The sequence below is a fragment of the Sinocyclocheilus rhinocerous genome, unplaced genomic scaffold (genome assembly GCF_001515625.1).
Source record: "Sinocyclocheilus rhinocerous isolate Xijiao unplaced genomic scaffold, SAMN03320098_v1.1 scaffold1676, whole genome shotgun sequence".
Taxonomy (NCBI): Eukaryota; Metazoa; Chordata; class Actinopteri; order Cypriniformes; family Cyprinidae; genus Sinocyclocheilus; species Sinocyclocheilus rhinocerous.
Genome location: NW_015644618.1, coordinates 23,946 through 40,307, shown reverse-complemented (window position 1 = coordinate 40,307; position 16,362 = coordinate 23,946). Strand labels below are relative to the sequence as shown.

Genomic DNA, 16,362 nt, shown 5'->3' with positions numbered 1-16,362 from the left:
GCTCATGGGGCTCATGGGTTTTAAAAATAGAGAAGGCACACTAATTGTTTTGGTCGGGGGATCCCTGCAGATTATTATTATTATTATTATTATTAATATTTGCTTAACCACTTCAAAATGGCTTTTTGGTTGCTTTTAGTCAGAAAACGTAAAGAAAACCACACGCATACAACAAGATAATATAATTTCACTTACCTGGCCTATCACTTGAAGCAAATATCCATCACTTCTTAAAAGTCTGTGTTAAAAGAGAGCTGCCTGTTGTGCCATTTAATTAAGCCGACTGATGCAGCCTATATCCAGGTTAGGCGTGGTCTCCCTTTATTTTTAATTTGTATACTGTTTGAATGACAGCTTGGTAAATCTGTTGCCGATTAAATAATCTATATTGCTACTCATCATAAGTACTTGGCACATTATCAACGCAGCGGGAGACGTTCAAACTAATATCACGTAATTTATGTCTCTATGATGATTGGTTGATATACCAGAAAGGAGGCTAGCATCCCCTGCGAGGTTTCTTTTCTCAATACTCTTCAGCGCTGAAAGTGAATACTCGATGGTGATTGGCTCATTTTTTTTTTTTTAAACCAACAGAGGCACGATAGCTCAGCTCTCCACCGGCCTCTCCCTCCCCTTCTCTATCATTTAGCGGTTGTAATTACATCAGCAGATTCGGCACATTCGCGATAGAAAAGTGGCGCTTTCCAACATCAGTAACATGTTATGGTATTACAGCTGTGAAATTACAAACAAAAAAACCATTCTGAAACATTAACTGAAATTAATTGTGAATTTTATTAACATTAAATCAACTTCCTCCCATTTTCACCTCAAAATTTTGGGAAAGCTGTGCCTTCCCTAGCCAGGGCTGGCGGCGTGTGATGGGGCACACCTGAACCGAATGGAGCCTCATCACCGCCGCTGTTTAAATGCCGAGCGCGCCTCTCCTCTGGAGACCGGTCTCTTCCCCGTGCATGCACGCTGGTGTCCTCGTGGGTCCAGGAGGGGTGTGTAGAGGAACTACCGTTCCGCCAGAGTCGTGAGCTGCCGGTCCCGCAGTCCGGATGAGAACCGCACCAGTTACACGGCCGTCGGGCAAGGATGCTGGGCCGTCTTGTCCCTTCAACCGCCGTGGGCAGAGAGAAGGACGAAGCCGCTGATAGAAGCTGCCGCCCCTCGCGCCCTGGACCGGAGAGGGGAGCGCGTGCGGCCGCTGGACTCCGCCCCTTACCTGAACCCTTCCTTCCTTCCTGACCACTGCCCTTCCCTTCACGAACCCCGCAGCACGACGAGGATACCAGATCCCCTGTTTATTTTGGACACTTGATTCCCTTTTTCTGGACACTTTGTTTATTTTCTGTTAATAAACTGTGTCTGTCGTTTGCTCCTCCCGCGACAACACCCATTAACGTAAGCCACGCCAGAGCGCGTACACGCCTCATCACCTACATCTTGGATGCCCTGGGGGTAAGCAGATAAACATCACATTTTCATTTTTGGGTGAACTATCCCTTTAAGCTACGTATCACGGATCAACTGCGATCCGTTTAACCCCTAATATATGACAGATGAGAACAATCATTTATTTATTAATTGAACATTTAATTGACATGAAATCGTCAAATTGCTACTCCATAGCAATCGCATACAACAAACGAAAATACAGAATAATTAGAATAGAGTGTACACATTTTTCCAAGAGCGTTCTTGCGACCCTGTAGCAACACTTCCACGGTCTGGTACTGGGTCGCGACCCGGTGGTTGGGGACCTCTGCTCTATAATACAGTGGCTTTCAACATGTGGGCCACGTCCTCCAAGTGGGTAGCGACGGTATTGCAGGAGGGCCGGCAATTTTTATTAATAAAAATAATATATTTTTTAATATATGTAAAAATGTCATAATTCAATATATAATTAAATACCAATCACTGATGGTCTACGTCTTTCCACAGCTGACTTCTGCCTGGATCTGGTTTTTCCTGAGCACTGCCAGCTCGAGGCTCGGTCAGGCCCAGTTAAAACGAAACCAAGAGCACCCTCAGCTGAAGCTGTAGGATATTGGCGAAACGGATCTATCCAGTTCGTGTTTGTGTTTGCGCTCTAAGGAGCATCAAAGGTTTCTATGTACAATGTGTTTTGTAGCACTGAGCAATGTAGCCAATCACAGATACACTGCCCTCCATAAATATTGGAACAGTAATGACAAAATTGCTTTGTCTGCTGTGGAGTCAAGACATCTGCAGATATGATTAAAAGATGAATATGAGACAAAACTACATAAATGTCACATTTTATTATTAGCCGTTTCAACACATTCATGTTTTACCAAATAAAAAAGGACAGCACTTTTAGAGTTTCATTCCCCCATCTGATGTGAGCATAAGCATTGGGGCAGTTGAACTTAAAGCAACTGTAAAAGTTTAAAAGCTAATATTTAGTTGCAAATCCCTTGCATGCAATCACAGCAGTGAGTCTGCCACCCATAGACATCACCAGAATCTTGGTTTCATCCACTGAAATGTTTTTCCCTAGCCTTTAATACAGCCATTTTCAACGGTTGCTTGTTTTGGGGAGTTTCTGCCTTTAGTCTCCTCTTTAGCTGGTGAAATTCATGTTCAATAGGATTTAAATCTGGAGACTGACTTGGCCAATCTAAGACTGCCCTGATAAACTCCTTGACTGAACTAGCAGGGTGTTTTGGGTCGTTGTCATGTTGCAATATGAAGCACTTTGATTAATCTTGTGGCATTTTTTTGAACATTGGTAGCCAAGATATTTTTTTACACTTCTGCATTCATTCTGCCATCACCATCATTCATTAAGTCATTAATAAAAGTTGAGAGAGCCTGTTCCAGAGACAGCCATTCATGCCCATGCCATGACACCACCTCCATGGTGCTTTACAGATGAGGTTGTATGTTTAGGATCATTTGCGGTTCCTTTTTTTCTCCACACTTTTGCTTTCCCATCACTTAACAGTGTCCATAAAACTGTTTCAAAATTCTACTAGCTCACCTTTGTGCTTTTTTGCAAACTCTAATCTTGCCTTTCTATGTTTGCTGCTGATCAGAGGTTTGCATCTTGTTCTGCTGTGGAAGTCTCTTGCAGACAGTAGATTGTCAGACCATCACTCCAGCTTTCTGGAGGTTGTTGGTGATGTTACGGACACTTATTTTACGGTTTGTTATTCACAGCTTTGATGATTTGTCTATTATCAATGGCTGTAGTTCTTCTCAGCCAACCAGGTCATTGTTGGTTGCTGTAGTCGCCGGTGGTTTTATTCTTCGTATTCTCCAAACTGTTGATTTCTCCATGCCCATTGTTTTTGACATCGCTCTAATTGAGTTCCTCTTTTCTTTTAGCATCCAAATTGCTTGCTTTTCTCTCAAAGTCAGCTCCCTCGTCTTCATCCTGGTTTGTGTGTGTCGTCATCAAATGCAAGACTCAGAATGCAGAAGCAATGGCTATAACTGATACAGCACATTCCCTGCTTTTAATATCTGAACAATTAATGCAACAGGACACAGCTGATCATTAAGAAAGACCTGCGAGTCAACTGTCCCAATACTTATGCTCACATCAGATAGGGAGTGAAACTCTAAAAGTGCTGATCTTCTTAGTTGGTAAAACATCTGTGTTGAATCACCCAATAAAAAAAAAAATGTGACATTCGGTCCTTTTGTCTCATATTCATATTTTAATCATATTTGCAGATGTCATGACCCCACAGCAGACAAAGCAATTTTGTCATTACTTTTCCAATACTTATGGAAGGCACTGTATATCTGATTTCATGAATGCAATGACCAATCAAAGGTATTTAAGTCAGATAATAAAATATTTACAAAAATGTGAGGGGTGTACTTCTGTGAGATACTGTATATGAAAAAAATATATTATTAGTACTCACTTCATAGCACATTGTCAATCCCTGTATATTGACCGCCGTATCTAGGTATTTGTGATTGGGGCTTCTTTCACATCTCTCATATCACTCATGCTGTAATTTATACTTTTCATGATTACTAAAACTATTGTAATCATAATTATTCTTTTATTAGTTGTGCTCATCTTGCACAAATTTATAAATGTAATAGCCCAAAATCTATTATCTGTCAGCCCGTATTGAGACACACTAGCAGATGACATCTGACCTCTCCCCGAAAGACAGCTATTTAACTGGCACCACAACAGATTTCACCAGCTTGCAACAAAGAGGCTTCCGTCAACCTCTGCTTTCACATGGATCAAAATAATCAAGCCCTGAGAGAAGAATCATAAGCTTTCAGATGCTTTGTTGGGACATGTTCGCTGGGCTATTCTCCTCAGGCATTTAAGGCCATGATTTACTTTACAGGAACAGGTCTTTACCATGGTATGCAAGAGCATACTTGTGTTTTCATGTAATTAGTTTCTTCCTCTCTGTCTTACTGAGCTACATGTCCTAAGCTTCAGCTTTGTCAACTAGTCAGCTTTGTGCCTGCTGAAATAAGTTTCTCACTGATGTCTGTAAAGCTCAGTCTAGTCTGGGCATGGAGCTATGTGGTACCTGATTGGTTCTGGCTGGCCTGAACTCTGAGAAATATGTTTGAGTGACAAACCGAATGACAGTCTGTCAATGTATGGGAAACTGGTAATGTATATCGAAATATCGGAAATGTGTTTAAAAATCATATCACCGTTATTGAAAAAAATTATATCGCGATACATATTGATATTGAATTATTGTCCAGCCCTAAATACACCCCTGGACTGCATCACTTGAAAATCAAGCCTGAGCTCTCCTGAGCATTCGTGCTCCTCAGTGATGGACTCAAATCTCCCAAAAAGGGGTCATGACATGAGAAACCAAATTTTCCTTGATCTTTTGAGATATAGGAGGTATTTGTTCCACTTAAACATCCTCCACATTACAAAACTCTACAAAAATATCTGGTTTGGATATTGTGGGCAATCTATAACGTCACACAGACAAATACATTTGCATATGACTTACTTCTATGTTTTTTATATTTAAAGAATTTGCCACTGACGATTCAAACGCGAGTTTTTGGGCAGTGTAGAGTAGCACTTGTTGTTTGTCATTTCTCCCATCACAAATGCAGGCATGGTTTTATGTTTACGCAGCACGATGCAACGCGTAAAAAGACAGTATAAATCATTATAATCCGTAATTATGTCCCCACTGGATGCAACAAATGCCTCTCACAGTATGGTAGGGGCATAACATTTCCGTCACACGCTTGAGGTATTCGGTCAATCACAACGCTCTGGATAGCTGGCCAATCAGAGCATACCTCGCTTTTCAGACCAATGAGGTTTGTAAAAATCGACGCGTTTCAGAAAGGCGGGGCATAGAGGAGAAACAATAATGTACAGTATGTGGAAAATGTGTTTTTTGAAACTTAAACCTCAAACATTTCATTACACCAAATACACAAAATAATGTTCGTTTTAGCAGCATCATATGACCCCTTTAAATAGATGGAACATGTCTGATCCCAACAAAAAAGAAACTGATAAGCAGAAAAACCAAAAAAAAATTTTTTTTTTTTTTAAAGCGCACACACACACACACACACACACAAGCAAAATACTCACACACTTCAGCCATAACAAATAATTTACAGGCAACATTTCAAAAGAGACCTTTGGTTTTCAGCTGAATTAAGCAACACACTCCGCCCATTAGCTCATTGATCTCTCTCTCACATACATACACATACACACACACACACACACACACACACACACAACAGTTGTGGCGTTGATCCAATTTTAAAACCATATTAAACTAACTCCGCCCACTAGCTCATTGATCTCTCTCTCACATACATACACATACACACACACACACACACACACACACACACAACAGTTGTGGCGTTGATCCAATTTTAAAACCATATTAAACTAACAATATTGTTCAAGTAAAAGCCTGTTCTGAATAACACAATTGCGAAGACACAACATGATTGGATATGCAACTTTCAGTAAATACATCAATGAGAAATTTAACACTTTTTGAATGAGCTACTCACCATTAGATGAACACAGCGAGTCATCACACAACGGCAAAGATAGGCCCGGAGTATTTTACAAATAAAAAATTACGCGTGAAATAACAGCCAAATGTATAACTATCTGAAATCGCCCAGCAATCTTTAGGTCTTAAGGTATTTAGAATCAGCGATAGCGAGCACTGCCGGGATTAAAGCACCACATGTCCTTATGGTGAAACACTAAAATATAACGTTAACTTCACACTACTCCTTGAGTACTAACATAAAAACTCGCACTAACACACAGTAGAAAGACTCTGAAAGACAGCAGAACACGAGCGCATTTGCCTGTCGTGTTTGAAAGTTGAAATCCCACCCCCGTCCACGCCAGTAGTGGTTAACATTTTGATTCATCCCAATGACTCGACTCTTCTGAATCGGTTCGTTCACTTGAACGTTTTTTTTTTTTTTTCAAAAACGCTGATTCGGTATCGAAAAACAAAAAACACATCTAATTCTGTTAGCTGCCATGGGGGCTGTTTCATAAAAGACGCTAAGAAAAGCGGGGATTAAAGTCCAAAACCTGACTTGAAATAACCTAACAAATCAATCGGGACTAAAGCGGTTTCATAAACGACAATTTAGTTTACGCAATCTCACTAATTCGATCCAGGTTCAATGAGTCAGGATAATTTGATGTGCACGCTTATTCTTAAGCAGCCCATAATGTCGATCATGGATCAAATCGACACACCATGGCAAACGAATATTTGTGCCGTGTAATGCATTTGAGACATTGTGTTTACCTCATTGCATGACTGACACGTCACAGGTATAATGTTTCATTTGTAAATGTTAGAAAGTCATGCAAATATATCCATTTTGCTGTCAAGAGTGGCTAGGCTTACGTGAGTGAACGAGCGCTGCTGCGCGCATGCGCGCTATTCAGACGGCGCAGAATAGAATAATAGCGCAATGCTATTGCATTCTGCTAAAATATTTGTTGTTGGACATTAAATGTGACACATGTAGAATTTTAATCCTACATATAAGTGTATTTTTATCATAGCAGTAACTGTAAATCAAATGTAAGCTGGCTACTACAGCCCTGCTATCTCAAACGAGTTAAATGTGTGTTCCTCTTATCAGTTAAAATGTAGTCTAATTTCTATTATTTATTTTAATTTTTAATAAAGTGGTTTTAACTTTTAATTTAGTGTTTTAAATGCTTTAATGCTTTAAAGAGCCATTTTAGATTGTAATGTTTTAATGTTCTACCAATAAGCATAAAGTACAGCTGTCATAAAATCAGAGAGAAAGGCTGCATGGCTAGAAACTGCTGATCAAAAGAAATGCGCATGTAGCAGCATGTTAAAATGTTTTCTTATATCTTAAACAAAGTCATTAAGGGCACAATGCATTAAATACGGTCGGTTGTATAGCCTATATTTTTATTTATTTGATTTAAGTTGCATTTTCTGTATACTTTTATTTTTGGACTAATAATAAAGTCAAATAATTTTATGTGAGAGAGTCGGCGGTATTATCAATGCGTTCCTATTTGTCAGTGTTGGAGGAGCTCATCTTATCCTGACAGTTAGCCTGCTCCGGACCAGGTTAGTTTCCCAGCATAAGTTGCCAGAGTGACTGAGTTTGAGCTAGGGTAATGTTGCTTTATGAAACCAAATCAAGTGAAAATAAGTCAGACTAACTGAAATAAGCCTGGCTTATTTGGTAAACTAGTTTTATGAAACAGCCCCCTGCAGTGGATAAGTTTGGAATTCTAATGCTATTCTAAACAGTTTGAATATAAGATTTAATCAGATGCCCAATTTGTCATGTTACAAATTCTAATAGAGCCACGTTTCTAGCAAAATGACAGAATGAGTTCCTCCAAGAGAGCAATAAATTACTTAGAGACTCTGTGAAGAAACAGTCAGAACTGATGATTAATTCTGTTTTTAAATGATTGTGTAGAAAGCTTTTTTTTCTCTTGATTTGTAGTTTTTTTTTGTAGGGTGTCAACCCGATTGTGCCACCTGGTGTTGCCTTATACATACTGCACAAAACAGTGCTGCACTTTCAGCTCTGTTCATGTGGGTAGACATTCTAACAGTTTGACCTGTGAATTAATGTCAGCTCTCAGCATGAACAAACAAACAAACAAACAACAAATAAATAAATCGGTCTACTTGTCATTCCCATTAATTGTTTTGACACACAGCCAGCACAATAATACAAGAAAGATGTGGGCCAGATTTTTTTTTTAATTCATTGCTCTTCACAGTTAAACCAGTTGTGGACAATAAACTGTCAAGAACATATTTCCATGTCGTGTTAATATGAAAAAGGTAACATTTGTGTTATGTAAAATGTCTTGTTTTATTATTAAAATAATATTAATAACAATGTATGTTTTATTTTATATTTTAGATGGAACATGAGCATAAGTCCTAATCTTTAAATTATAATATATATAAATATTTAATTTAAATTCATGACTGTATACGTATACATTCATTATCTTTTTGAATCTCAACCCACTGATGCAGAGATATAATTAGTTTAAATTAGCAGTACTGAGTAAAACTATAGTAATAACATCTGTAATGTAACGTAATGGACAACTTTATCAATATTAAAGAAAGAAACCCATTCATGCAAGTTTCATAATGAGAAATGAGGATTTATTTAATATTTAGATGTAAGAAAAGTGTGCTATATGAGTGCTTATGTATTTTCATTGTCCATTTGTGCGCAAAATGCCTTTACTTCAGCACAACACCCACCTGAAATATGGAATACACAATATTAGTTTTTTTTTATTATATATATATATATATATATACACCACAGACTGCTTGATCACCTTGTCTGAGGCCATCTCAGGGCATCTCCAATTGTAAAGGTAATACTGCTTGTGTACATCTCCCATTCTGAACTTAAGGGGCTCCAAAAAAGCTTTATTATCCATTACATCCAGAGCAGAAAACACATCAAACCTTCTCTGAACAGAAAAGCAGAGAGTACAAGGAGTGATGAGACCAGAACAATCAATACATTTGAAAGAATCATCATAGTTTGGATGTGACAGATGGGCAGTAAATGTCTTCATATGAGGCACAATCTATGTAGTCAGCTATATTATGTTGATATTTCCTTTGACTTACTGCTTTACAGATGATAAGGATGTCCTCCATTAGCTGCAGCAGCGGGGTAGCCTTGCTGATGCAATAGAGAACACAGGCTGCCTTCAAGCCTTTATGCACAGGGTGGTTCAGAGCTGATGAGGGAAGTGTGTAGAAACTCACCATGTCAGTTATGGTCTCGGCCATGCTCTGCATAAAAAGTGACATTAATACAGGACATGACAGCTAGATGTCTGAATAAAACAGTTTAAAGATCCATTTCATCATACTGACCTCCACAACATATGTGTCAATCACACCATCTTGAGGCAGAAGCCAGTGCTCAACATCCTCTAGGGTCAGAGAAGGAGAGAGATGAAAAGCCTTTAGATGTTCTCTCAGAAGAGCCTGAACCACTGGCATATCCTGCACAGTCATGGGGCGAAGGCCTGTGGTTTTTGTTGTCTGTTGTTATAGATATAGAGGAGAGAGATTATTGGTGTAATTAAAGGATGTGCAAAGTCCAAGGAACTTACTCTGGCATCTCAAAAATTGACTCCAAACAGAAGCAATGTAACTATATATCAAAGTGATTAAATTTGTAGCAAAAATGAGTACATCCTCCTGAAAATTACTATATATATATATATATATATATGAACACTTAAATATTAATTTAAACATATAGACAGTAAAATCAAATAGAGCATAAGGGTTAAAAAAAAGTGTCATGTTACATGATGGCCCTCAGGAGGGCAGTCTGACCTCAGGGAGCCGATTTAGCTTGATGGCACGCTGCAGGGTCATGTTACGAGTGAGAGAGGAGAAATTCAGCTCAATCAGCTTGCGTGGGTTCAGTGACCTGTGCCAATACCTTTTAACAACCGTGGAGAGAAACAGAATTTAGTTTGAAACAATACCACAAACAGCAGTGGGGGTCTGGGAGAGTAAGAGAGATATCCTTATAACTTCCATCATACCTACAGCTTGCAACAGGTTTTGGTAGGACCGCACTGGTGCTGTAGATTGCTTGAGATATACCCTGCTGATGCACCCGTCTGGTGAGCTCCCTAATTAGAACTGGTGCCACTCTTTTTGAGCGAAGTTTTTTGTGTACACACAGGAAGTTCACCTCCACCATCTTTAGCTCTCTGTGGAGTATTTTTACATTTACATCAACCAAAATTGTTTAAATCATTTTAACAGACTGAGAAAATTCTGCACTTACATGTCTAATACTTTAATAGTAGCAGGAATGGCACTTATGAATCCCACTAGTTTTTGACTGGACTTAACTCGAACTCCACAATGCCACTGTGATTGCCATCCAGGGGGGCACAGAGCCCTGCATTCCATAAAGCAAAGTCCACAAAACATGAATACAAATAATAAGATTATAGTTACTTTTGTAGCTATATGTCAAGAAATAAAACATACCAAGAAACGTACCAGAGCAAGAACTGTGGAGAGTAGTGCAGACGAAATGTGTTGTCATCCTCCTCTGTGTAGTTTTCATTCAGCAAGTCACACAGTTCTCTCAGCTACAATTACATAGAGACAGATAAGCTAACAGTAGAATGTCGGTCTGCCAGCATTTTTTTTTTTTTTTTGGATGGCACAAACTCAGTGGTGCCATGGTTGACATGCCAATAGTCTATCCAGCATTTTACTGCGCTCTAACAGAACATCTACAATCATAAAAAAATACTATCCTACTAAGAATTCCTAAACTAAACTAAATTCCTGCAAAAAAAAAAAAAAGTCTTTCTACCAGGATGTGGTAGTGCCATTTTGCACCTGCAACTACAAAATGAGGTTTTGTACAAAATTTGTGATTCAATAATAATACAATAAGATTTTTTTTTTTTTTTTGCAATGTTAAATGTGTAATTCTTGATGTTTATTTATGTAAATGCTGCATGACTTTGACATGTTTAATGAGTGTGTATTGAACATTCAAGTAGCATTCCAAACGGAGCAGAAAGCGGAATCGGGGCAACAACACAACAACTGACAAACAGCTTTTATGGCTTACAGGTAAGTTGATTTTCTAAAATCACAAAAATAATACATCAAACATGACACATTCCCTAACTTCAAATTGATGTGTTTCTGTTGAATATTTGCTTTATATAAATGGCAGTGTTTTTGAAAAAGGCTATTTTCTTAGCTACACTTGTATAGAAAGGCAAGCATTTTTAGCATTTAGTACACCTCGCTTTACCAGTAATTAAGATTTGACTAGTACAAATGTGAATTTCAGATATCTATTATGCGATTTAGTTTAGATTTAGTCTCTTTAGTTTTGTTTTCTACTGTGAAACAATGGCCCTGGACAGTGTTGCCACCTTGTGGAACATCTGATTACTGCAAAATATAATTCAATGCGCATGTGTGACCTGTGCGTACAAAGTATGCAGTAGTGGGCTGTCAGGGCCATCAGGGCCTTCTCTGCTGGCCCTGTCATAATCTAAAAAAAAAATTGTTTTTTCATAATTAAGTTAATGTGTGTCTGAACCTGTCTAAATTCAATTACTGTTTATTTCAGTTCATTACGATTCTGTTTTCAGAAAGAATATGGTAATATAGCTAGCCTTCCGTTGAAGCTGTCATTTTCCATTTGATCATAACTTTGACTGATGTGTGTCATCAGCCAATCAAATTTTGATGTGTAGTGACAGAACGCCCCAGAGGGCCCAGCGATGTGTCGGCGCTAGCCCCTGCTGATGTCATCATCCGTTTGAACTTTTGGCGGGTTGTGAATGATGTAAGTGAACTAAGCTATGGCCGCTGCCTTCACACCTCTTACCGATCCTGTTTTCGATCTCCTTCGTGTGCCTTTTTCAAGGTGCTCGATTGGAGAGAAGAAAGAGATCATTTCAAAAGGAAGACCTACACCTAAGCTGGATGGGCTGACCAAGGCCGGAAAAGGTTTTGTGCAGCACTTCACTGAGGGTAATTATGACCGCTATGACTGGCTAACGGCTAGCATCGAGCGGAACAAGCTATTTTGCTGGCCGTGTTTGCTTTTTAATACAAGTGAGGGAACATGGAAGAGCACGGGTTTTAACAGCCTTAATAGCTTCACCAAGGCAGCTATCAAACACCAGGCTTCCAAGCGTCACCTCACAGCGGTGGTACATTGAAGACCTTTGGTGAGTCCAGGGTGGATTTGCAGCTGGATGACCAGCGGAGACGAGAGACAAGCCTGCACAATGAGAGAGTGAAAAAAAAAAACGGGACATACTGAAGCGCCTAATTGATTTTGTCGTCTTTTTGGGACAGCAAGAATTGTCTTTCAGGGGACATAACGAGGGGAAGGAGTCCCTGAATCAAGGTAATTACATGGAGTTACTGTCTCTGCTATCAGAATACGATGCTGACTTGCGACACCACCTTGCCACGGCCACCGTTTTTACGGGAACATCGGGGAAAATTCAAAATGATCTCATAAATTCTGTTGCTGAGATACTAAATGATGCCATCAAAAAAGAGATCAACAACACCAAGTTTGTCGCAGTTATGGTGGATGAGACCACCTATTTCAGCAACACTGCACAGCTGTCATTTGTACTCCGGTACTTTACTGACATCGGAGTAAAAGAAAGATTTTTAAAGTTTGAGGATGTCACAGAAAAAAAAACGAGCTCATGATCTAGCAGCTTCAGTACTTGAAGTGTTGGGCAGCTATGATTGCAAAACAAAGTAAGTGGCACAGTGTTATAACGGAGCCGCTGTAATGGCATCGGTACTTAATGGCGTATAGGCGCGCGTCAAAGAAGACATCCCTCAGGTTCTTTTTGTGCACCGTTATGCACACACATTAAATCTTGTGATGTCTCAGGGAGCATCAAAATTAAGGATTGCAAGATTTTTTTTTGCGAATCTAGGAGGATTGTCTGCATTTTTTACACGTTCTCCCAAGCTCACAAAACTGCTGAATGAGTTTTGCAAGAGGCGGCTACTGCGGGTCTCTTGGGTAAGATGGAACTTTAACTCCAGGTTGGTGGGCACAGTCTATGACAAAAGAGCTGAGCTGGTCACGCTTTTCCAGCACATCCTCGATCACGCGGAGGATTTTGACCATGACATGGTACATTGTGCATCAGGACACTTGTCACAATTGAAAAGCTTTGACTTGTTTTTTTTCCCTTTTTGCTTTCATTGGCATTTTTGACTTGCCGATGTACTCTTCAGAATACTGCAAAATAAGAGCTTAGACGTGCAGTTCAGTCTGGCCAGAATTGCAGATTTTTGCCAGATTCCTGAAGGTGAGCGTGGAAAATTTGATGCCATTTGTGAGAGGACAGCGGAGGCCGCGAGACAGCTGAGTTCAGCCAGAGGCCAAACAGATGCGCACACACAATACAGACAGCTACACACAGCGCTAATCGACATCATCATCACGCAAATCAGGAATCGATTTGAGGATCACAAGCGACTACTGTTTGTTGCATTGCTGGATGCACAGCTGTTTGCAAAGTTCAAGCAGACATTGCCCGAAGCAGAGCTCAGGAGCCTGGATGAGAGCAATGGTGTAGTTTGACCTGGGCAGACTCAGAGCTGAGCTCAAAGTGATGTACAGCATGACAAACTTTCAAGAAAAGAGTCCAAGTGACCTACTGACATTTCTGAGGAGCACGGGGCTTGCAGTAAGCATGTCACAGCTTTATGCCCTCACATGCTTGATCGTGACAATCCCAGTGTCCACCGCATCAGTTGATCAATCTTTCTCAGCTCTCAAGCGCATCAAAACGTACTCACAGAATACAACCGGAGATTGTTACTGAAGGCCCTGACTAAAACCCCATGGTACGCTACTGAATGTATGCGCAGTTACAAAAATCAGGTGGTGCATGTACGCACGTACTATTCTAATGACGAAATTCGCGTCACGCGCGCTGTACGATGTCCCTCGCGTATGCATAAAAAGTGAAGTATTCTTTGGGCTTAACAAGGAGGCTAAAGACTGCAGCCTCTAGCATCAGTCGCTAGTGCACCTCTCTTACACCCCTAGTTACATTGGGACCTTGACCCGGATGGGGGTGAACGTGATTTCACCTGTGTACTCAAATGCAATACATAAGCTCTGTTCAGTTAAGGATATTTCTCTTCTCCACTAAGTAACAGAGGTATTGAATTTATGATCCATATTGATAGTTTTTTTTATTTAATATTGTTTGGGTTTATGCATAAACATACACAGTAACAAAAAACGAACAAACAAACAAGCATTAAAGCTATCCCATGACTTTATATCACTTTTCCTTTTAAAGGGGTCTTTTTAAAAGGATTCACTTTTTTGAATTTTAATCAGTGTGTAGCGTGTATATTTGGGCATAAAAAAAGATCTACAAAGTTACAAATCTCAAAGTCCACTCCAAAGGGAGATATTTCGTTTTTAAAAAATCCCTTTTCAAGAACTACAACAAATGGCTCATTTGAACTACAGCGTTGTTTTCCGGGGTTTTGTCATGTCACAAAGCGGCCCATTATAATATCATTAAAATAATTCCCGCCTACGGAAATTCGAATGGATGGGGGGTGGGGATGGGGCGAGGTCGTGGTTAGAACACAGATTGTCTTACTATAGGGAGATGAGAGGGTCTGTATTACTTACTATTGGAGAAAGTGTAACGGTCAACTTGGATCACGTGTCCCTTAATAACCAATTACATTACAGCCTTGACGTCATTGAAATTCAGAGTTGTGCGACACTCAATCGCCGTTTACAGATCCCATAGGAATGAATGAGAAGTGCTGTAAGCTGAATGCCACCTGTTGCAAAAAGTCAGTGACTTCTCTTATAAAACAGCATTTTTTTCGTGGTAAACTCAATAAATAGTTCAATCCAAAAGTATTGTTTAGTGTAAAACATGTTGAAGATTAGCAGATAGGCTGTCGATTCATTAAATAAGCTATTTCCTCTAAAAAGTTGTTTGTTCAGCGTAGTGAAGTCTCTCCTCCATTGACATCCATTAAAAAAAAACGGCCTCTGGTCTCTTTTCCCACGTACTGCCAGACCGGAAGCGTTAGCTTTAGGCGTTACGCTTTTTCGGCTAATGGTTGCAGGCTTGCCCTCTAGTGGCTTTGGTTAGAACGCTTGGTTGAGTGCATCAGACAAGACGAAGAAGAAGTGCTGCTGCAGAGTTAGTGCATCAGAGAAAACGATGAAGAAGAAAAGCTGCTATAGCGTCAAGTTTTCGCCACTTATTTTTAAGCGGTTGTTCACATCGTATCTAAAATGTGATTTAGCCAAAAAAAAACAAACAATAACGTTACCACTCTAATATGTCTTCCAATATCCGTGTGTGCAAAGGTTCTGCGCGATCCTCTTGTTCAATATTCTCGGGGTCTGAATCTGGCTCAAATTGATATGGCAATATTGATGCTAGGGCTGGACGATTTTACTGATTTTATCGATTAATTTGAATTTAATGTTTTGCCACAATTTATTTTTTATAAATCGAGGAATCACGATTTTTAATACAAATATTACTAAATGTTAGAATTAGACACTTTGACAATATGCCAATGTTAACAGTAAAGAGAAAAGAATGATCCACCCACATGTCGGTGCACATGATTAACCGCTCACGTGTGACGCGCTCTGTGAAGGACCATAAGTAGAATATATCACAAGGTGCCATTCACACAGAATGCGCTTTTGTGTTGACAAAGATGCGACGCGGGCAGTGGAATAGGAAAAAATACAGGAAGATGGGAGTTGAACTTCTTTTAACTTGAGAGCCGCGTTTTTAGAATGCCGTTTCGTGCATGAGACACTGCAAGACTCGAGGACAACAGTCAAACACATCCATGTTTACATAGAAAAAACAGTGGAAAAGCAGCGCAATCTAATAAAAACCTGTAAAGAACTACATCTGTATGTCTGAAATTTCATGTTTGCATCATGGTGACAGGCTGAAAGCTGCTGTTCATTGTTTTTACAGAACATTTATAGCCTAGTTAATAATAATCTACTGGTGTTATACCTTCTGTAATTTTGAATTTGATTTACCTTGACTTTTGAGATTTTTTTTTTAAAGTATTTTCCTTGTATTATTTCTGAACATATAATATGTATAAGACAAGTTTGTAGAAGATGTAGTTGTAGTTCATGCATCTTTTTTGCAAAGACATTTTTTTGTTTAACATTTACATCATGTTGACAATATGTGTGGTGCACATTAAATTTCTTTAACTAGAGGGTTAATAAAGAAAAAGT

At 39.4% G+C, this 16,362-nt stretch overlaps 2 protein-coding genes across 4 annotated transcripts in view; both read right to left on the bottom strand.

Annotated features, from left to right (window-relative positions):
* svild (supervillin d) overlaps nt 1-6,442 on the bottom strand; it is a 154,217-nt gene extending 147,775 nt beyond the window's left edge. The window contains exon 1 of one of the 3 annotated variants that reach the window (XM_016576148.1): nt 6,046-6,442. The gene's annotated coding sequence lies outside the window, so the exon portion shown is untranslated. The remainder of the gene's footprint in view (nt 1-6,045) is intronic. The other 2 variants (XM_016576146.1, XM_016576149.1) reach the window with 2 other exon arrangements.
* A 2,269-nt stretch (nt 6,443-8,711) lies between these two features.
* Nucleotides 8,712-16,362, bottom strand: part of nmt1b (N-myristoyltransferase 1b) — a 29,459-nt gene continuing 21,808 nt past the window's right edge. Inside the window, exons 8-15 of the mRNA XM_016576138.1 lie at nt 10,584-10,675; nt 10,363-10,479; nt 10,115-10,285; nt 9,900-10,008; nt 9,429-9,599; nt 9,177-9,344; nt 8,876-9,013; nt 8,712-8,795 (exon numbers count right to left, since the gene is read on the bottom strand). Coding sequence (XP_016431624.1) covers nt 8,775-8,795; nt 8,876-9,013; nt 9,177-9,344; nt 9,429-9,599; nt 9,900-10,008; nt 10,115-10,285; nt 10,363-10,479; nt 10,584-10,675 — 987 coding nt within the window. The 3' untranslated portion in view covers nt 8,712-8,774. The remainder of the gene's footprint in view (nt 8,796-8,875; nt 9,014-9,176; nt 9,345-9,428; nt 9,600-9,899; nt 10,009-10,114; nt 10,286-10,362; nt 10,480-10,583; nt 10,676-16,362) is intronic.